This window comes from Portunus trituberculatus, chromosome 31, assembly GCF_017591435.1.
Source record: "Portunus trituberculatus isolate SZX2019 chromosome 31, ASM1759143v1, whole genome shotgun sequence".
In the NCBI taxonomy this organism is placed as follows: domain Eukaryota; kingdom Metazoa; phylum Arthropoda; class Malacostraca; order Decapoda; family Portunidae; genus Portunus; species Portunus trituberculatus.
This window is the reverse complement of record NC_059285.1, coordinates 24,308,718-24,330,964: the sequence shown is the minus strand read 5'-3', so window position 1 is coordinate 24,330,964 and position 22,247 is coordinate 24,308,718. Positions and strand designations below refer to the sequence as shown.

The window sequence follows — 22,247 nt, the reverse complement described above, 5'->3', positions numbered from 1 at the left end:
TAAGGAGCTGGAAGAGTGGCATTTTGACTTAGTCGGAATGACCGAGACACACCTGAGGGATGATGTGAAAGTGGATGGTAGTGAGTATGTGATGATTGGGAAGGGACGGAAGATGCAGGACAGAGTAGGAGGAGGGGTAGCTATCATGTATAGGAAGGAAAGGAATTTTAGAGTAGAAAAACTAGATGTAGGAAGCTATGCCATGAGTGAGGATATTCTAGCAGTGAAGGTAGAGTGCACAGGTGAGCATAGGAAGTGTGAAAGTTTGGTGGTGATTGTAGTATACATGACAGTAGAGGGTGAGAGAGTAGTGACAGAGAACAGCAGGAAGTATGGTATTCTAAGGAAGATCGTGGAGAATGTGCTGGAGAGAGTGATTGTTATGGGAGATATGAATGCACATGTAGGTATACTAGGCGAGCAAATGAACAGGAATGGAGAAATGCTTGACGGCTTTGTAAATGAGATGGAGTTGGAGAACCTGAATGAGACCCTGGCTGAAGGACGAGTGACTTGGTGTACGAGGAACCAGGAGTCTGCGATTGATTATATGTTAGTGAATAGGAGAATGCGTGAGTTGCTGGACCGCATGTGGATTGACGAGGATGGAACGATTGACGTTGTCTCGGACCATAACATGCTGGTGTTGGAGTGTAAGTTGAATGGGAGACAGAATAGGAATACAAAAGCTAAGAGGAGAAGGTGGAGGCTAAGAGATGCAGAATGGGAGAATTTCCAGGTAGACCTGAGTGAGAGATGCTGGGAAGATGAAAGCTTGAATGATGTGGATGAATTGAATGATAGATTTGTTGAGAATGTGAAGAACGCAGCTGCCAGCCAGATAGGGTATGTGAGGACGAGTGCCAGAAAGCATACGTGTAAGCCGTGGTGGAACGATGAGGTTAGGGATGCCAGGAGAGAGAGAAAGATTAAATAAGGTGTGTAGACAGCTGAGAAAGAGGAGGCATGAGAGTGAAGAGGCAGAAAGTGAGTACCAGAATGCATGGACAGCATATGTGAGGCAGCAGCGAGTGACGAAGCGAAAGATAATGAATGCCAAGGGTAGGTGTGAGAGAAGCGTGATTCAGTCCCTCAGAGAGAAAGGCGTGGAAGGGGGCAAAGAATGGTATAGATTCCTGAGGGGTGAGGGGATGTCTGACCGTGAAAATGTGGAGAGCCTCAAGGTGAATGGGACAGTGGTGACAGACAAGGAAGAGATGAGAAAGGTGATCAAAGAGTTCTGGGAAGAGATTGGAGGTGTTGGTGAGGTTTTTGATGTTAAAGAAGGGTGTGTGACACTGGAGAGAAAGGACGCGGATGAATTGAATGATATAATCAGCAAAGAGGAAGTGGAGAAATGTGTGAAAAGGCAAAAAAATGGTAAGGCAGCAGGGCCGGATGAGATACCATATGAGATGTACAAAAATAGAGAAGTTCTGATTGATAGGATGACTGAGCTCTTTAACCAGGTGTGGGAGGAGAAGAGAGTGCCAAGAGTGTGGAATGAATGTAGGGTGACTCTGTTACACAAGGGAGGATACAAGAGTAAAGATGAGTTGAAAAACTACAGGCCCATTGCATTAGTGAATACAGTGGGTAAAGTGTTCAGTGGTGTGCTGAATGAGAGATTGTGTAAATGGATTGAACAGACTGGAGTGCTGGGTGAAGAACAGAATGGTTTCCGTGTGGATAGGAGAGCTGAAGACATATTTGTGGTGAATGAGCTGATTGAGAGGAAAAGGAACGAGGGTAGTAAATTATACTTGGGTTTTCTGGATATAGAGAAAGCATATGACAAGGTGAATAGAAGAATGTTAGGCAGAGTCTTAGAAAAGATTGGACTGAGTTCAAAGATAGTTAGTATAGTGCAAAGTATGTATGTGGACACAAGAGCTAGATATAGACTAGGAGACATAGAAACAGACTGGGTAAAGAGTGAGAGAGGAGTCAGGCAGGGTTGTATTTTGTCACCAACCCTCTTCAGTTTATATACAGAAGAACTGGCTGCCAGAATGAGAAGGATGAATGCAGGAGTAAAGGTGGGGAATGATAGGGTATGTGTGCTCTTGTATGCAGATGATGTGGTAGTCATGAGTGAATCAGCAGAGGAGCTCCAAAGTCTCCTGGATGTTGTAGATGGCTATGGAAGAGACTTTGGGGTGAGATTCAGCAGTGAGAAGAGCAAGGTGATGGTTGTGAATAGGTCAGATGATGAAAGAAACTTGGTGTGGAGACTGGGAGAAAATGAGGTGCAACAGGCTGAGGAATACAAGTATCTGGGGATGTGGATGAGTCCATATGGCTGTGTGAAAGCAAAGAATGAAAAGATGAGTTTGGTGAACCAGTGGGTGGGTCGGCTAGGAAGTGCAGCAAGGATGAGAGCCAGCAAGTATGATGTGCTGCGAGAAGTTTGGAAGAGCGTGGCTGTTCCAAGCATCATGTATGGTATGGATGTGATGACGTGGAATGAAAGTGAATTAGAGAAGCTAGAAATAGGACAGAACAGAGTAGCAAGAATGGCTCTAAATGCACCAGGGTATGCAGCAATAGAGGCATTAAGGGGAGACATGGGATGGAGTACCTTCAGAGAGAGGCATGTGAAGGCAACACTGAGATTCAAGGCTAGGCTAGAACGAATGAATGATGCAAGAATAGTTAGGAAGGTGTTTCTATGGGATGTTAGGAATAGCAAGTGTGTCAGGATGGTAGTGAAGAGTGGTCTGGAAACTATTTGGGCGTTCCAGCGAGTTGAGGGGAAACATGTTGAGAGTAACTGGAGCATGAGTGTTGGAAATGGAGAGGGCCCAGACTGGGATGTAAAGAAGTAGAAGAGAGAGATAGACAGAAGGGTGAAGTGTATTGGATTGAGCGAATGGAGGACTAGGATGGAACAAAAGAGTACTCTGGAGTGGTATAGGGAGAAAGAGGCCCCAATGTATGATAAGTGGTATAATGGCAGCCTGGGGAGTGACCTCCTCTTCTGAGCTAGGGCACAGTGCATAAATGTGAATGCAAGGAGTTACAGATGGTCAGAGTCCCGTAGCAAAGTGTGCCAGATGTGTGACATGGGAGAGGACGAGACGGTGGAGCATGTGATGCTGGAGTGTGTGAAGTATGCCAGAGACAGAAATGAGATGATGCAAGTGGTGCTGAGGGAACTGGGAGATGCCAGGGTGGAGAAGACTGGAAGGGAATGGATGGTGTTGCTGCTGGGACTGTGTGAAGACACGAGTGAAAGGATGATAGAAGCTGTCAAGGAGTTCCTGGAGAGAATGTGGAGTGCCAGATGCAGGGATTAATAGTATTGAGGATGGTGTCTGGTTTAGGTTCTTGCCGCCTTTTTTTTTCTTTTTATCCCCTACAGGAGCTGTCGATACTAAGGCCTGCCTCAGGAGAAAACCTGAGACACCTGTATAATCAAGATCAAGATCAAGATCAAGACTTGCTCAAAGGCTTAGGGGTATGCTGCGATCGAGATTTGAAAAATTGATTTTAAAAAAAGTTACAGGATTTATGACTTGAAATTTTCAGAATATTATCAGCTACTGGTTGTCTTTGATGTGTACGAATATGAATATGATAGAGTAATGACATCATAACTTCACGACGCCATGCATGGAGTTGCATTCAAATTGTCGTACAGGCTTTATTTTAAGTTCTTTTGAAATGTGCTTTTGGCATGGACATACTTGAAAGATGCCTAACAAAACGTAGAGAACGCTTTTTTTCAATTTCTCCATACGTCATGAGATATGATTTTTTAAAGTTTTCGCATTTCATGACGTCATCAAAACATCATGAAAAGCTGTTATTTTGCCTCATTAATAACTGTCTAATCACTTTAGGGAAAAACCGGTCTGACAAAATGTTACCCCAATCACTGTCAATAAGTACACGTACCAAGTTTCAAGGCATATAATGGTTGATTTTATACAGTTTTTTTATATCTCAAAAATCATGTTTTGAGATACGGCTCTTTAAAGTTTTAAAAGTTTAGCACCCACGCTATATGTTTATATAGAAAATTATTAGATTTATTATATGTTGTGTGTTGATCTATAGAGAAACTGCACACAAAGAATGATTTAAATTATTCCCATATTTATTGCCTCATTTCGGGAGGTATTTACCTTGTGGTGACACCATCAGAATTCCTGGCTCTGGTTCATTGTGCCTCTGCCGGTACAGATTTAGCTCACTGGGTGTCCTAAAAATACTATTTCATAGAACTATAGTTGATTTTAACAGTCAAGAGGCACATTCCCTCTTCTTTATGAAACAATTCTCTCCAAATACTTTTTTTGGTCCTAATCAAGATCGCACCTCCAGGTATGTACGTTTCTCCCTCTACTTTCCTCTTCTCCTTCTCTTCATGCATTTTTCTAATTTTCTTTTCCTTGATTTCATATTCTTTGTTTAAAGTATCGAAATTGAGATCTTCCTGTCCCTTCCCTCCAAAATTTCCTTCCCCGCCGCGCCAAGCGCCTCAGCTTCACCTGCCACTGAGTCATCATCTTTTCCCTCTTCTTTTCGTTTATCTCCTATTCTCTTTTCTTTTTCTTCATCCCTCACATCTTCTTCAGCTGCTGTAGCCTATTTTGTTTATTTCCCATGTTGCAGTAGGAAGATCAGCAAGGAATGAAAATAAATAAATAAATAAATATAGGGGTAAGAGCCTGCAAGCAGGAGTATGACATAACCAAACTCTCCCTTTGCCTTTCTTTGCTGCATTGGCAGGATGGTGTATGGTAAGGATTCTATAAGGATATACGAGTTCAATGAGTGGGCTGGAGGAAATGATTAGGGAGCTTAGCTTCTAACAGATAGCGCGCGGGTCGTAAGTAATAAGGGCGTGAGGGATGGGGGGGTCCATCAGCGGGGGAGGATGAGCGCCGTTAAAAGATTCAAACAGTCAGTCAGTCATGGGAAGTAGCACAAGGCACATCACCCATCGCCCGCCTCCGCCTGGGACCACACTCGGTGCTCACTTGCACCGCCTACGTCTGTCTCATGACCCCTTCTGCCCTTGGTGTAGGACTACCCCTGAGGCCATGGAACATTTCCTGCTTCAATGCCCATGCTTCCACTCTCAACATACTGCACTACGCTCCCTGCTCTCCACCCTGGCCATCACAACACTCGACCTGTCCACCCTCCTGGCTGCCTCAGGCGTCCACCCCTCCTGGCAACCTACTGTCCTTCGCCTTACTTATGCTTTCTTGAGGAAGACCAGCTAGTTACCACGCCTGTGATATCCACACAGGACTACCCAAGGGCTCATAAGGATCCAAAGAGGCCACGAAGATCTATGGATCCTTATGAGCCCTGGGGTAGTCCTGTGTGGGTATCACAGGCGTGGTAGCTGGCCGATCTTCCTCTAGAAGACACAAGTAAGGCAAAGGACAGTAAGTTGCCAGGAGGGGTGGACGCCTGAGGCCGCTAGGAGGATGGTAGGGCATGTCCAGTGTTATGATGGCCAGGGCAGAGAGCCAGGAGCATAATGCAGTATGTTGAGAGTGGAAGCGTGGGGATTGAAGCAGGAAATGTTCCATGGCATCAGGGGTAGGCCTACACCAAGGGTAGAAGGGGTCACGAGGCAGACGTAGGTGGTGCAAGTGAGCAGTATGGTGTGGCACAGGCAGAGGCGGGTGGATCAAATAGGCAGACATACTTTTCCTCATGGCACTCAAGTCTTGCTTTATGCAGATGACATCCTGCTGCAGTGTGTTAATGAAAGGGTTATGACTCAGGCACTTGCCGAACTTGATTCCTTGTGCTTACGTCTGGGGTTAGTGGTGAATGTAGGTAAGACCAAATTCCAATCAAGAGATGTGACTGACAGAGTTCTGATGCTTAATGGACAAAGGGTTGAAAGAATTACTAATTCTAAGTACCTAGGAATGCATATTGGCTTTAGTTCAACCCAAAGTGCTGTGAATCATGTTAAGAACATTTGTAAGGCAAGGTTGAAACCATTGAAAGTATTAGCTAATAATGGGTGTGGGATAGGTATACCAGTATTACGGACCATGTACATTAGTACTGTTCGGTCAATTATTGATTATGCTGCCCCTGTCCTTGTATCTCTTCCACAGAACAGCCTGCGAGCTTTGGAAGTGGTACAGAATGAGGCAATGCGAATCATATTAGGATGTGCAAGGACAACTAGAATTGACATTATGAGAATGGAACTGTATCTTCCAAGTATTCATTGTAGGGTTAAGGAGTTGGTCGTTGGTGCTGTCATTAGGATGACTAGAAGAGGGGATGATGCCTTAATATCCTTGGTGAACTCTTGTCAGAATTCCTGCTGCTCTGTTAAACTTAACAGTTATGGTAAAAGTTGTATGCAGCCTTGTGTGAGTATGGGGCAGTGCAATACTGTGCACCTTTAGAGAAAACTGATAGTCTTCCACCTTGGTTGCATCATACAATTAAAGTGGATATTTTACAATTGCATGCCAAGAAAGATGAACTGTGTTCTCTAGAGCTGAAACAAATTTTCTTATCTAAAATTAATGTTTTACCTAGATATAATGTTGTACATATGTATTGTGATGGGTCTGTTAGTGGTGATAAGGCTGGATGTGGTGCAGTAATTAGGGAATATTTTGAAGAGGGTGTCTATACTGATGTACATGTATCTAAGAGACTTGGGGATTTTTCATCTATTACAACTGCTGAACTACTAGCTATATATGAGGGACTGTTAGTTGCATCCGTGAAAGGTAAAGACATTTATGTTTTTATTGATAGTCAGAGTGCTTTGTCCTCTCTTAACAGTTTTAATACTGTAAATGAGGCCTTGGTGGCTCACTGTAAAGCCATTGTCTTTCAACTAAAAGATGGTGGGCACATTGTGCAATTCATGTGGATACCATCTCATGTTGGTATTTGCCTCAATGAAACAGCTGACAAGCTTGCAAAGGAGGCACTAAATAAGACTTCCATAGATTCGGAAGCCACTATGAGTCTTAGTAGAATCAAGGATGTCTTGATGAGTAGGCGGAGACAATGGGACTCTGAAATTATTGGCAAACTCATTGATAGTGGAAGTGAGAGTGTGAGACACTACGTAACTGTGTTTAACAACACCAATACTTGCTATGGGAAAACATCCCCTAGAGTGGACACTGTCATCATGAGACTACGGTTAGGGTACAAATATTGTTGAGAGTATGCCACCAATCAAGATGGCATACCCTGCAAATTATGTGGTCAAGACAACCCTCACACTCTGCAACACTATCTATGTTTTTGTCCAAGAACTGAGGAGTTCCAGGATCTCCAGATCAGTGATGCAACTTATGCAAGCTTGTCACCTGATAAATAATAATATTGTGCCCAACATCTTAAAAAAGTACAAACACTTTGCACCTAGGGTGTAATTTACTGTAAGTATATGTACATATCTATATTTAGTAATATTATATCTATGTGTTACTACCTTTGTAAGGCCTCTCAAGGTCAGCTGGGTGGGCATCCCAGCATGCTGGCTGCCCCCTTTGATTTTTATATCAATAAACTATTTGAATTTGTATTTGATTTGAATTTGTCAGAAAACGCATATATATATATATATATATATATATATATATATATATATATATATATATATATATATATATATATATATATATACAGTAATACTCCGCTTAACGGACAGGATACGGGTGTCAAAGCTGTTCGTAGAGCGAAAATTCGTTAAGCGGACATAATTTTCCCATAGGAAATAATGGAAATAGGGGGGATGCGTTCTGGGTTAGTCTCCAACATACCACATGGGTTAAAAAAAATAATTATATATACGTTTGGCAGCATATTGGGCCACCGGTGTACCACTACTTTTATGATGTCATATGAGTCATTGGAAGTTAGAGGAGCTACGTACAAATTCTCTCACATTCTCGCATTTATGTTCACAAAACAACATTTCTATTAGCTTTTTACAAACCTTGTCCCCAAGAAAGGATTGTTTTGTAATGCATAAAGTGAAATCTTACATGGAATACCAAAAAATAAAGCAGAGATGAGATCAGCCACAGACGAAGTGGGAGACTCTCAGCGACTCGGCCGCTTCTTCTTCTTCTTGTGACCCTTTTAGCCTGCGTGTGGTCTTTCCCCACGATATTTGTTTCCACTCCTCTATTGCCTGCTATAATGGATATCATATCTTAGTATTCATATACGCTCATGCCATGAGGATAACCTCAACTCCGTGGCACTGAGTGATAGTGAATTACTAATGAAATACCACGGTATTTCATTAGTAATTCACTATCATTCAGTGCCACGGAGTGAATTACTAATGAAATACCGCGGTATTTCATTAGTAATTCACTATCATTCAGTGCCACGGAGTCAAGGTTATCCTCATGGCATGAGCGTATATGAATACTAAGATATGATATCCATTATAGCAGGCAATAGAGGAGTGGAAACAAATATCATAGGGAAAGACAACACGCAGGCTAAAAGGGTCACAAGAAGAAGAAGCAGCAGCCGAGTTGCCGAGAGTCTCCCGCTTCGTCTGTGGTTCATCTCATCTCTGCTTTATTTTTTGGTATTCCATGTAAGATTTCCCTTTATGCATTACAAAACCATCCTTTCTTGGGGCAAGATTTGTAAAAAGCTAATAGAAATGTTGTTTTGTGAACATAAATGCATATATAAGACAGTAACACCACCTCCAGAGGTGGTGTTCCCAGCAACTTCAGAGCAACCTGAAAGCAACCTTGTCACCGTCCCTCCAAGCGTTCATGGATGCCATTTCGCTGCAAGAGGTTGCTCTGACGTTGTTAAAGAATCTTGGATCCAGCTCCAGGAGCCAGCCAATTACAACGAAACTACCGCGTTCGGTCCCCCACCCGGCAAATTCAAACCCAGAAAATTCGCTAAAACGGATGTGGCTGTACGTTATGCGGATTTTTGGTCTAACTTTATATAGTACGTTAAACCGGAAATTCGTTAAACGAACGTTCGTTAAGCGAAGTATTACTGTATATATGTATATGTATATGTATATATATATATATATATATATATATATATATATATATATATATATATATATATATATATATATATATATATATATATATATATATATATATATATATATATATATATATATATATATATATATATATATATATATATATATATATATATATATATATATATATATATATATATATATATATATATATATATATATATTGCGGCAGTGCAGGGGGGGAGGGGTAGTAGTGATAAGTAGTGAAGATGGAGTGAGGTGGTATTTTTGAGAGACAGGAAGTGCAGACCGGAAGTGATGGCCATGCAGGTGGATAAAGCAGCGGTGATTGGCTCAGAAGCGAGCCAATGGCAGTATTGCAAGTGTGGGGCAGCTGTATTTAAGCCGGCCATCTCTGCTCTCGCCAGCTGTCTCGACCCGCTCTCTCGCCCCACTCTGCTCTAGGTCTGGTTGCTTGCTGGTGCATGGCTGGTCCCCGCTCTCAGCGTCTATCAAGTCTTCCTGTGTGAGGCCAGTCTGTTCTCTCTTGCTGTCTCTGCCCCCGCTCTGTTCCCCACTCTTGTTCTCCATCTCAGCACTCACCCTGTGTAATACCCTGTATTGCTTGTTAGTACTGTGTTGTTACCCAAGTAAACGTAAGAAGCTGTACCAAGTGTTTCCTGGCAGTCCTGCCTGTCTGAGTCAGTCTGCCTGAGTCTTGTGAGTTGTGTACCTCGCTTCTTTCGCTAGTCATGGACCCTCATCAATGTTATCCCTGTGCCACCCTTGCCCTGAATGCTATCCTGGTCTCTGCTGCTGAGAGTGAGTTACGGTTGCGGCATTGGAAGGATTGGAGTAAGGACCTTGGTTACCCTGCCTTGCCTCGTGGTTGCTGGTGTGGGTGTCCCTGTTGCTATGTGGGCGGTGGTTCATAAAGTTTGATTTGCGAGGTTACTGGGTATGTATGAACAATGGTAGACTCAGACGTGAAAGGCAGTGAGATGCCAGAAGGCAGTGAGCCAGAGTGGAAAAACTTCTTCGCTGTGATGATGGTACGGATGGACAAAATGTCAAGTGAAATATATTTGCAAATGGACAAAACGGCAAGTGAAATGAAACAGGAAATGAGTGAAATAAAACGGGAAATAAGTGAAATAAAACAAGAAACAAGTGCAGTAGTAATATGAATGGACCTGATGAGAGAGGGGAGATGCTAACTTCAGTCAGGGAAGCAAGAGAGTTCACCTTGGAAAGCGACAAGAGGCTGCAGCAGGACCAGACAGAAGAAGTCAAGGAAGAACTGATAGCAGGGAAACAACAGTGTGAAGGATGCACTGAAGTCGTCCAGAGTGTGGTGGATGGCCGCCTGTATCCTGAGGTGGTGGACACTGTTGCGGCGAAGACAGTCGTCGGGGAAGAAGTTGTGGCAGTGCAAGACCTCTACTCGTATGTGGCAGAGTGGCAGCTGTGTGGTGTGACTGGCCACTGTACGATGCCACGAGGCCCCGTGATGTGTTCGATCACGGTGGGTGGCGTGGAGAAGCTACCAGCATTCGTGGCCGACATGGAGGAACCCTGTCTGGTGGGGCTGGACTCCCTGGTTCAGAGTGCAGCGTGTGTGGACTCTGGAAGGATGCAGATGCAGGTATGTGAGGAAATGTTACCGCTGATCCTGGAGGACGCTGCTGAACAGGTCGAGAGCCCCGTGACGAGTTCAGATGTCGAAGACGAGAGGCTGGAGCTGCACTGCCGAGTCATGAGGGAAGGTGAGGTTGCAGATGCCACTGTGAGAGCCCGTGAACGCCAGGCAGCGGTGAGTAGCTGCGGTGGTGAGGTTGCAGATGACACTGGGACAGCATGTGGATGGCAGGTAGTGGCGAGCAATGACTACCGTGAGGTGGACGGAGATGCGGGTGAAGCAAACCATGTTCTATCTCCACATGTGGTGGACTTGGAGGTATGTAGTTCCACCAGAGAATTACTGGCAATGTGGAAAGGCCATACACCGCTCCACAACGACTCGCAGCCGTCACCTACGAGCTGGACGTTGTCACAAGCAGGCAGCGGCACATCGTCCACGTTGGCCGTCTGTGGGCTGCCGTGGAGGAAGGATATTTCTTGTGGGGCCAGCAGGGACCACCCTTGTCGCCGGACAAGTGAGGTGAGAAGCAACAGTGAGGTGGTGGGTTAAGGCAGTATAAAAAAATATGTTGTAGAGTGTGTTGTGTTGTGACAGTGAATAGTCGGGACGACTATTTTTCGTGGGGGAGGGCAGTGTTGCCGCGGCGTAAGAGGGGGTGGTAGTGATAAGTAGTGAAGATGGAGTTGATATTTTTGAGGGAGACAGGAAGTGGGGACTGGGAGTGATGGCCATGCAGGTGGATAAAGTAGCGGTGATTGGCTTAGAAGCGAGCCAATGGCAGTATTGCAAAGGGGGGGCGGCTGTATTTAAGCCAGCCGTCTCTGTCCCCACGAGCTGTCTCGCCCCACTCTCTCGCCCCGCTCTACTCTAGGCCTGGTTGCTTGCTGGTGAATGGTTGGTCGCCGCTCTTGGCGTCTACCAAGTCTTCCTGTGAGGCCGGTTTGTTCTCTCTCGCTGTCTCTGTCCCCGCTCTCATTCTCCGTCTCCGCACTCGCCCTGTGTAATACCCTGTATTGCCTGTTAGTACTGTGTTGTTACCCAAGTAAACGTAAAAAGCTGTACCAAGTGTTTCCTGCCGGTCCTACCTGTCTGCCTGAGTCTTATGAGTTGTGTGCCTCGCTTCTCTCGCTAGTCACGGACTCTCATCAATGTTATTCCTGTGCTGCTCCCGTCCTGAATGCTGTCCTGGTCTCTGCCGCTGAGAGTGAGTTACGGTTGCAGCATTGGAAGCTGAAGTAAGGACCTTAGGTGCCCTAACTTGCCCCGTGGTTGCGGGTGTGGGTGTCCCCAGCTGTTGCTGTGTGGGTGGCGGTTCGTAATATATATATATATATATATATATATATATATATATATATATATATATATATATATATATATATATATATATATATATATATATATATATATATATATATATATATATATATATATATATATACACACACACACACACATATATATATATATATATATATATATATATATATATATATATATATATATATATATATATATATATATATATATATATATATATATATATATATATATATATATATATATATATATACACACACACACACACACACACACACACACATATATATATATATATATATATATATATATATATATATATATATATATATATATATATATATATATATATATTATTACGGTTAACTGCTGCTCACCGGGGAGTATGACGCTCCACAGGGTCCCCAACATTATATTTCACAGCAGCCGCAACCCTCAGGTTCTCTCTGCTGAAAATGTGCAAACTATAATAGACTGCTGTTCCCTCATGGCGTCACAGCTGCCCTGAGAGGCGACGAGATACTCCGCTTTCACTCGTGCCTACTATGGATGTAGTAATGACACCAGCATGTACCAATCCCTTCCCTGTGCCTTGCACACCCAGCCCCTAGTAGTAGACAAATAATACTACAGAAATAGAAGTCGCCAGGAGTGTATAACTTCCCCCACTGCTAGGGAATCTCCTTAGCAACTCCTTCTCCTACACCAAACCAAGTAGAATTTTAGAGATGGTATATAAGTTATGTGTTATGGCCGAGTCCTTAATACTCCGTAGAGAAAACTGCCCACAAGGACAATTCTACCCACTTCTCTACGGAAGTATTAATGCCTCTCCACACGTCTTGTACTCAGACTGTAAGTGCCTACAGACTGGGACAAGACGCGCAGTGTATATCACTATATTACTTAATGCAACAGATGCTTGCCAGCACCTGTCAAGACTGACTCCCCGTGCCTACGGCTTACTACAAGACACGATGCGTATTCCACATCCGGTGGTATACACAAGCCCAGCTACCAACTCCGGGTGACAACCAGCCACGCAGGTAGTAAAGATACTCGTAGCTAACAGGTCGCACAGACGATTACTGCACGTCGACTGGAAGACAGCATGAAGCTTCCCACCAGACAACCAGTGTGTGTGGCTAGGGCCACTATAAACAGTATACTACAGAAACTATACAAAACGATGATGGTAGCACACAGCCGCCCACCAACCACACTGGTGACCACGGCCACCTAAAAAAAACAATCGGGACAAGACAGTAACGTCTCTCCACATCGCCACTCACCAAGAGGGGACAAACGCCAAAAACACGGGAAATACAGCCAAACCAGCTACACTTTCCCCTGGAACAACAAACCCGTTGCTCCACACCGTCACGGCCAAACCAGCAGCAAACCAGCTACTCCAAAAGGAGGGCACAACTCCCAGACCGAGACTGTTGAGCACCCAGAACAGCCTAACAGCACGCGTCTCAACACTGTGCCAAGAACCCAAGAGCGAACATGTCTACCTCGGCTAAAGACTGGCTCGGTACTGGAGTTTTCTGCCAGACACAACGAGATGGCGGGAACAGAAAAGGGGGAGGGTGGCCACACACCGGAACAGCGAGAGGCTGTGCTGGGACCGCCATACACACGAAATAATAAGAAATAAAATGGAAATAAGGCGGTACCCCTCACAATATATATATATATATATATATATATATATATATATATATATATATATATATATATATATATATATATATATATATATATATATATATATATATATATATATATATATATATATATATATATGCAGGAAAAGTAGGAGACGGGGAGGAAGCATGGGAGAAATCTTCTTAAGTTACTCCTGAAAACATTTTCTATGAAAGTACTCGCTTCTAACAGATGAAAGCACCGTCGCTGTCCTCTAAACTTTAACCCACACCACAACTTCCTCTCTGTATATTCCTTGGGCGGAAAGGAGGCGAGCGATTTGAGGGGTGAAGCCTCACCACAGAGACTATTATTAATGGTAAAATGACAAGGAAAAACAGGCAATATACTACAATGCTTAGAGAGTGTTTATTGCGTCATGCCTATCTCGTGGCATATGCCAGTCATGTCCATTTAAATGCGTCAGAATGAGTGTTACCATATACGCATAGGCCCATGATTCATTTACCATATGAATTCTGAATGTTTTTTCCTACTATAATATGAACGAATCGAAAAAAAAATTTTTTGTCATGATTTACTAAATCTCGGCCTTTATTCAGTCAATGTTATCTGACTAGTAAGATCAACAGTTTGCTTAGCCAACAGCTGCTGTAATCTCTTATCAGACGAGACACAGGGATGCGACATGTCAAATTTACCTATGAAAGAAACCAGAAGAAAAATAGTAAAAACTATTACATACATGTAGAACGAGTGAATAACGGCAGGGATTCTTATCAAATCCCAGAGAACATAATTAGCATGAATTAGAGGCACTAGGGCCCTGTATATCACATATACAGGCCTATAAACAATGTTTTCCCTCCTACGTATGTTCATGAGTAAGTATTTCACAATGGACTTCGTGGGTCCACCTGGCGTCACAGCCTTTACTTAGGAAGGAAAGAGCATCGCCAGCGAGGAGCCCACTTGTCCTCCTGTAAATCTGATCACCAGACACTCAACTCAGACCCACAGACCTTGGGAGCCAGGTGTGTGAAAAATAGCGCCCTTTTTCAAAACCACTAACTAATGACTCCATGTGGAGTCTGATAGAAGCAAGTACTTTCATAGAAAACGTTTTCAGGAGTAACTTAAGATTTCTCTCATGCCACCTCCTCGCCCCTTATTTTTCCCTGCATTCTCTCGTGGTTATGAACTTATAAGGCAAGTAAAACATGTTTGTTTATATATATATGCATTTTCTGCCCGCCTCCGCCTGGGCCACACCATATTCCTCACTTGCGCCGCCTACGTCTGTCTCGTGACCCATTCTGCCCTTGGTGTAGGACTACTCCTGATGCCATGGAACAGTTCATGCTTCAATGCTCACGCTTCCACTCTCAACATACTGCATTACGCTCCAAGCTCTCTGCTCTGGCCATCATAACACTGGACATGCCCACCCACCCTCCTGGCGGCCTCAGGCATCCACCCCTCCTCGTAACCTGCTGTCCTTCACCTTACTTGTGCCTTCTTAAGGAACACCGTCCAGCTACCACGCCTGTGATACCCACACACGACTACCCCAGGGCTCATAAGGATCCATAGATCTTCGTGGCCTCTTTTGGATCCTTATGAGCCCTGGGGTAGTCCTGTTTGGTTACCACAGGCGTGGTAGCTAGCCGGCCTTGCTCATGAAGGCACAAGTAAGCTGAAGGACAGCAGGCTGCCAGGAGGGGTGGACGCCTGAGGCCACCAGGAAGGTGGGCAGGTCGAGTGTTATGATGGCCAGGGCAGAGAGCCGGGAGCATAGTGCAGTATGTTGAGTGGAAGCGTGGGCACTGAAGCAGGAAATGTTCCATGGCCTCAGGAGTAGTCCTACACCAAGGGCAGAAGGGGTCACGAGACAGACGTAGGCGGTGCAAGTGAGCACTGAGCGTGGTGTGGCCCAGGCGGAGGCGGGTGATGGCTGATGTGCCTTGCGCTCCTTCCAGTGACTGACTGACTATTTGAATCTTGTAACGCCGCTCATCCTCCCCAGCTAATGGACCCCGCCATCCCTCACCCCCCTTACTACCTGCGACCTGCGCGCCATCTGTTAGAAATTAAGCTCCCTAATCAATTCCTCCAGCCCGCTCATTGAACCCGTATATCCTTATACTATAGAATCCTTGGGCCAGATCAAGAAAGATACAGAAAGGAAGTAGTGGTGTGGGTTAAAGTCTGCAGGACAGCAACGGTGCTGCCATCTGTTAGAAGCGAGTACTTTCATAGAAAACGTTTTCAGGAGTAACTTAAGATTTCTGCCTTACTTCCTTCCCATCCCCTAATTTTTCCCTGCATTCTCTCGTTGTTATGAACTTATAAAGCAAATAAAACATGTTTAAATATATATATATATATATATATATATATATATATATATATATATATATATATATATATATATATATATATATGCGTTTTCTGCCCGCCTCCACCTGAGCCACACCATACTCTTCACTTGCACCTCTTACGTCCGTCTCGTGACCCCCTCTGCCCTTGGTGTAGGACTACCCCTGATGCCATAGAACATTTCCTGCTTCAATGCCCACGCTTCCACTCTCAATATACTGCACAACGCTCCCGGCTCTCCACCCTGGCCATCACAACACTCGACCTGTCCACCCTCTTGGCAGCCTCAGGCATCCACCTCTCCTGGTAACCTGCTGTCCTTCACCTTACTTGTGCCTTCTTGAGGAAGACTGGCCAGCTACCACGACTGCGATACCCAGACAGGACTACCCCAGGGCTAATAAAGATCCAAAAGAGGCCACAAAAATCTATGTATCCTTATGAGCCCTGAGATAGTCCTGTGTGGGTATCACAGGCGTGGTAGCTAGCTGGTCTTCCTCAAGAAGGCACAAGTAAGGCGAAGGACAGCAGGTTGTCATGAGCGGTGGACGCCTGAGGCCGCCAGGAGGGTGGGCAGGTCAAGTGTTGTGATGGCCAGGGCAGAGATCCGGGATGCGTAGTGCAGCGTGTTGAGAGTGGAAGCATGGGCATTGAAGTAGGAAATGTTCCATAGCCTCAGGGGTAGTCCTACACCAAGGGCAGAAGAGGTCACGAGACAGACGTAGGCGGTGCAAGTGAGCACTAAGCATGGTGTGGCCCAGGCGGAGGCGGGCGATGGCTGATGTGCCTTGCGCTCCTTCCCGTGACTGACTGACTGTTTGAATATTGTAATGGCGCTCATCTCCCGCTGATGGACACCCCCATCCCTCACCCCCTTACTACCTGTGACCCGCGCGCCATATGTGAGAAGCTCAGCTCCCTAATCAATTCCTCTAACCCGCTCATTGAACCCTTATATCCTTATATTATAGAATCCTCGGGCCAGATGGTGAATCAGGCTGGGCACTAAAAGAATGTGAAGAGCAGCTGTTAGATCCAATTTGGGAAATGATTACAAGTTCATTAAAAGAAGGTATAGAGTACCACTAGAATGGAAGAGAGCCAACATAATCCCAATATTCATAGAAGGAAAATCGACTGAGCCATTAAATTACAGACAGGTGCCAGTTACAAGTTTTGTACGGAAGGCATGTGAAATTGTTATGAAAGAAAAATGGGTTGAATATGTGAAAGAAGAACAATTTACATCGAACAGACAATTTGGGTTCAAGGCAGGAAGGTAATGTGTGTCGAACTTTATTTAGTTTCTACTCAAGAATTATAGAAGGGATGGACGGGTGAACAAAGTATACCTGGACATAAAAAAAAAGGCTTTTGATAAAGTCCATCATGGCAGACTACTTTGGAATTTAGAGAGCATAGGAAGACTGAAAGGAACTTTGTTAGACTGGATAAGGGATTACTTGAAGGACAGAGAGATGAGAACTGTGATCAGACATACATATTCTTCTTGGGATAAAATAACAAGTGAAGTACCACAAGGGTCAGTGTTAGCCCCCATTATGTTCCAGGGGCCATCATACTTGAAACTTCCTAAGGCGCTTTTGGCCGCAAGACGCTATTCCTGAGCGCTTTTCCCCTGAAAGGGGTATATTCAAACACTCTGTTGGGCGCCGCCATCTTTGAAAATGGCGGTCTTTAGTGCCTAGGTGTTAAGCAAGGAGGTTTTATATCAGGAAGCGGCATAACGTCACAAAAGTGAGGTCAACGTGCTATTGGTCCGCTGCTGCCCCTAGCTCCCTTACACCTAAAACATTGCCGACCGCCCATTGAAAATACAAAGGAAAGCCTGAGTTACGCTCTTTATTTTCAGTATTATGTCAATGTTTCGAGGCTGCCTACCATATATGTGACCTTAATAGACTCGCAATAGTCGTGGCATATTGTGCCACGAAGATTTAGACGGTAAATCATACATATAAATGAGAGAGAGTGAAGATGCCCCGTGGGTCCAGACAGCCAGCTACCCTTCGGAGAGCTGACACACGCTGTGAGATCTGACGGGCTACAGATGTGATGTGGGTGTCGTAGCGCAGCTCACGGCTTATGGTGACTCCCAGGATCTTAATGTGTTCCTGGAGAGACAGCCGCTCACCTTCAAACCGCAGTTGTCCTTCCATGGCCTATGAAGCAGCAGGGGATCGTGAGACGACCATAGCGTGTGTCTTGTCAGGCGCAAAGGTGACTTGCCACGCCCTTTCCCACTCCTCTGCTGCCTTCAGCTGGCAGTTGATGTTGGCCACGGCGCGCTGGCTGTCCTGAGGGCAGTAGGAGAAGGAGACTGTGCAGTCGCTAGCGTAAGCCTTGACTGCAGAGAGTTGGCGCAGGAAGTCGTCAATATACATGTTCCACAGGACTGGGCTAGCACTGAGCCTTGTGGAACTGAGGCTCCGATACTGGTGGGAGATGAGGTCCACCCGTTGACAACTACTCGTAGTGTCCTTCCTTGGAGGTAATCTTTGAGTAACATCAGGAGACTGCCGTCGATGCCCTTAGCTTGGAGCTTAGCTTTAAGTCCTGCGTGCCACACTCGATTGAAGGAGGGCAGCCTTATCCTCACTGCTTGTGGCAGTGGATCCATCCTGCCTAGTGAGGGGGGAGACACTGTCCTGCCGCAACAACCCTTGCCTCCCCTTGACCAACGCCCGCCACGTTTTTTCACCCACTCCTGGACCAATGAGCTTGTTTTTTATTACTTGCTCCCAGTGCTTCCTCGGCCACTTGGAGGTGGCTGTTATTCTCCTACAAGCAGCTCGATGTAAGGCGAGGTTGTGTTGTCAGGGGCGCTGCTTGTATCTCCTACATGCTTCATGTTTGGCCTTGGCAGCTTCCCGGCAACAAAAGCCAAACCACAGGGAGTTTGAGGCTTTGGCGAGATTAGCGCGGTGAGGGGCATGACGGGCTTGCAGGTTGACAAGATGTGAGGTGACAGCGCGAGCCTTCTCCGCGTTTCCCGAGAGTGTCGCCTGCCAATCTGTGGCTGCCAGTTCGTCCCTCATGTCTTGTCCCTCATGTTCGAGGTGCAGCTCTTTCCCTCACCACGCGCAGGTGTATCTTCGTTAGCACGGCATGGTGGTCAGAGCTCCCCACTTTACCCAGCTGCTGACATGATATTCTTTCCTCAGGAAGGTCTGATAACACTGGGTTGAGCAGCCCTCCCCTTTTGTGGGTATGAAAATTTCATACCCACGATAGGCACATTTAATGTGATGTGGTTGGTGAGGCCCAACACTGTCACTAAATTGTCGTATGCTTGCTGCTCCAGGTGAAAATTTACATCTCCCACAATGAGGACATTCTTGCAGCCGTGGTGTTGGAGCAAGTTGTCCAGTTCCTCCGCCAGGAAGTTGAGTGAGGAGCGACCTTGCCTGGGCGGGCAGTATAATAAACAGAGCAGCAAGCCACTATTGTCTGCCAACACTATTCGGAAGAATAGTGCTTCCATCATCTGAGGAAGGTTTACTGACAGTTCTTGGGTCTGGAAGTCATTTTCAAAACAAACAGCCGCACCTCCACCAACTCTGCCTTCTCGGTCCTTCCTCACCCAATTGGTGTATCCATTTATTTTCTCGAATATTGATTCCACTAAATCATTCAGCCACGTTTCACTGAGTGCCACAATATCAGCTTTTTGACGCAATACAAAGTTATGAGAGAGATCCCCAACGCTGCTATTAAGCCCTCTGATAGATAGATACATAGATAAATGTTTATTGACCACAAATATGTAAGTTACAATTATATTGCCTACAGCATACCTTTGGTCCAATATATTATACTTTATACCTATACATGAATAAATTCCAACAAACTAATATTATTCAATTGAATACCAATTACATTACATAAAAGAAAATAAACGATGCAAACTAAAACTGTAAAGAAAATTAATAAAAACTGCAAAGCATACTACAAATAAAAGTTAACGAACTAAAACCAAAAGACTCTACAATTTTTAAGATGACACAAAAACACAACATACCATAAAACAAATTGAAATGACAACCTCACAATACAGATAAAAAACAAAACCTAAATAAACGCTAAAAGAACACAAATGAAATGTTATGCACAAGGAAATACTAATATACATACATTTAACAGTAAAAAACCCAAAACCGTTAAAAACTTGACAACACTTTAAAAATTATCTCACAGCACTGGGGTGGATCATGATTCATAACCTGTTGAATTGTTTCAAAATCATAATACTGCCTTAACTGCTGAGTCAGAGGGCATTGGCAGACACAACTGTTGAGATGAGGGGCGTGGGTGATGTTTCTGCGTGTTGGCGGGTTGTAGTCGTTAATATCCTCCCTCCCAGAGGGCTGGGGTCCATCCCCGCTGTTACCTTGGCTGCTCCTCCCATTGCCATCTTGGTTTACCTCGAAAGGGCGCTTGAGGTTGTAGGTTTGGGTAAGGGGGATTTTCATTTCTCCTCCCTTCAGCTAATACCCTCCTCAGGATGGCTTCCTGTCTGGCGTCTACTGCTCGTGTGAAGCATTCTTGCCTTCTTGCCTGGACACATGCAGTATTCACACTTTCTTTGGCCCCGGGATGAGGGAGGGTAGCATTTTGGCTGGCAAGTGGAGATATTCTGTGTGGCGTTCTCGCTCCTCTGCCCGCATGAGGTTTTGATTTTGGTTGTTGCCACCGTCCACCTGACATGTTTGTATGATTTCTAACTGCTGCCAGGTTGTTGTGTTGTGGTGGAGGCGTGGAGGTTCATGTGGAGGCTGTAGACGAGGTGGAGCTGGCAGAGCTTGCGGTGCTGCTGTTGTTGGTAGGAGTAGGGGAATCAGAGGTGATGGTGACAACAGCGGCAGTGGATAAGGTATTGGTGGCGGTGGCGGTGGTGTAGGTACGAGGAGTTAATCCAAAGCGGCTGGGAGGAAGACCCTTCGTGTTATCTGACTCCCACTGTTGTTTCCACTTCTCCGATGAGCTGCATATCTTCGCCCATGACTAATCTATCCATGATGCATTAGAAAAGGTACCTATGGTGCGGGTGGTTCTTAATTCTCGTGTCAGTATCTCTCGCGTCGCTTATTGTTTCTATGAATTCTAAAATATCCTTTACCTGAGCTTTTTTCTCTATTATCCAGTCAATCTATAGTGTGAGTGACTGGATAGTGTTCTTGATTTCCATCACTTCTTGTTTTAGGCATAAAGTGAGGAATACAAGTTCCTCTTTATCCATCGTCATGTACTCCTGTTGTTCATTGTCCACATCTTCACTGAAGGTTGGAGCGTCGACATCATCTGTAGGGGAGGTAGAAGGGGTGGCTGGAGTGTCAGGTTCTTCCTCGATATTAATATTCTCTCTCTCTCTCTCTCTCTCTCTCTCTCTCTCTCTCTCTCCAGACCATTGCCTGGGTGACGAAGCCCTCCTTCTTGGCCGCTGCCCCTCACCTGTCCCAGCCTTCCTGCTCCACCACTGGCACTTCGGCCACACCTGCCGTGTTCCCGCCTTTGCCGCAGCGCACCGCTACAGTGCCCCCTCTCCCTGTGCCTCCAAAAACAGTGCCTCAGCCAGGCGTCACTCAGGAACTGCCTGCCACAGACCCCACCCAGCAACTAATGGCGGTGGTGAGTGCGTTAGCTGCCAAAGTGTGCATCCATTCTGCAACAGTCTCTGGTCTCAGTAATGAGTTTGCCGCCTTCAAGAACCAGCAGCACACAGTATGCAGTGGGACCTTCCCTGTGGCCCCAACCCCATCTCCAGCGAGCGGTGCTCAGCGGGACTAAGGTGAGAGTGACGTGTGCCAGCATAGCCTGTGCAACCCACCCAAGAAAAAGGACAATGCTGCAGGGCAGTGTGCAACTGCTGCTGCACCCGCACCAAGGATGGATGCCCCTGCCAAGCCAGTCAAAGAAACCACACAACAACCCCGGAGCCCCTCACAGGTGGCCCCTGCTTCCCCTGCCTCAGAGAGCAAATCACCTGAGGCAGACTGTGATCAGGATGCTGCAGGTGAATGGACATTGGTCAGCCGCAAGAAGAAGCGCTGCTCCAGCCCAAATCCAGCCCAGACTGCCAACCCCGAGCCAGACCAGGGACATCTGATGGCAGCCATACAGATCCTGACGGAGCAGGTGTCTCGCCTGACATAGGATATGGACGGCCTGAAGACACAGATGCAACACTCTCATGATGAACAGTAAGACTTTCCGCACCCT

General features: G+C 45.4%; 1 protein-coding gene across 1 annotated transcript; it reads left to right on the top strand.

Moving 5' to 3' along the window:
• The first annotated feature begins 9,428 nt into the window (after positions 1–9,428).
• LOC123511347 lies at positions 9,429–21,828 on the top strand. Its single transcript, XM_045267150.1, has 2 exons — positions 9,429–11,156; positions 21,432–21,828. Exons 1-2 carry the CDS (start codon positions 10,179–10,181, stop codon positions 21,813–21,815), a joined length of 1,362 nt encoding a protein of 453 aa, XP_045123085.1. The 5' UTR covers positions 9,429–10,178; the 3' UTR covers positions 21,816–21,828.
• The last annotated feature ends 419 nt before the right edge of the window (positions 21,829–22,247 follow it).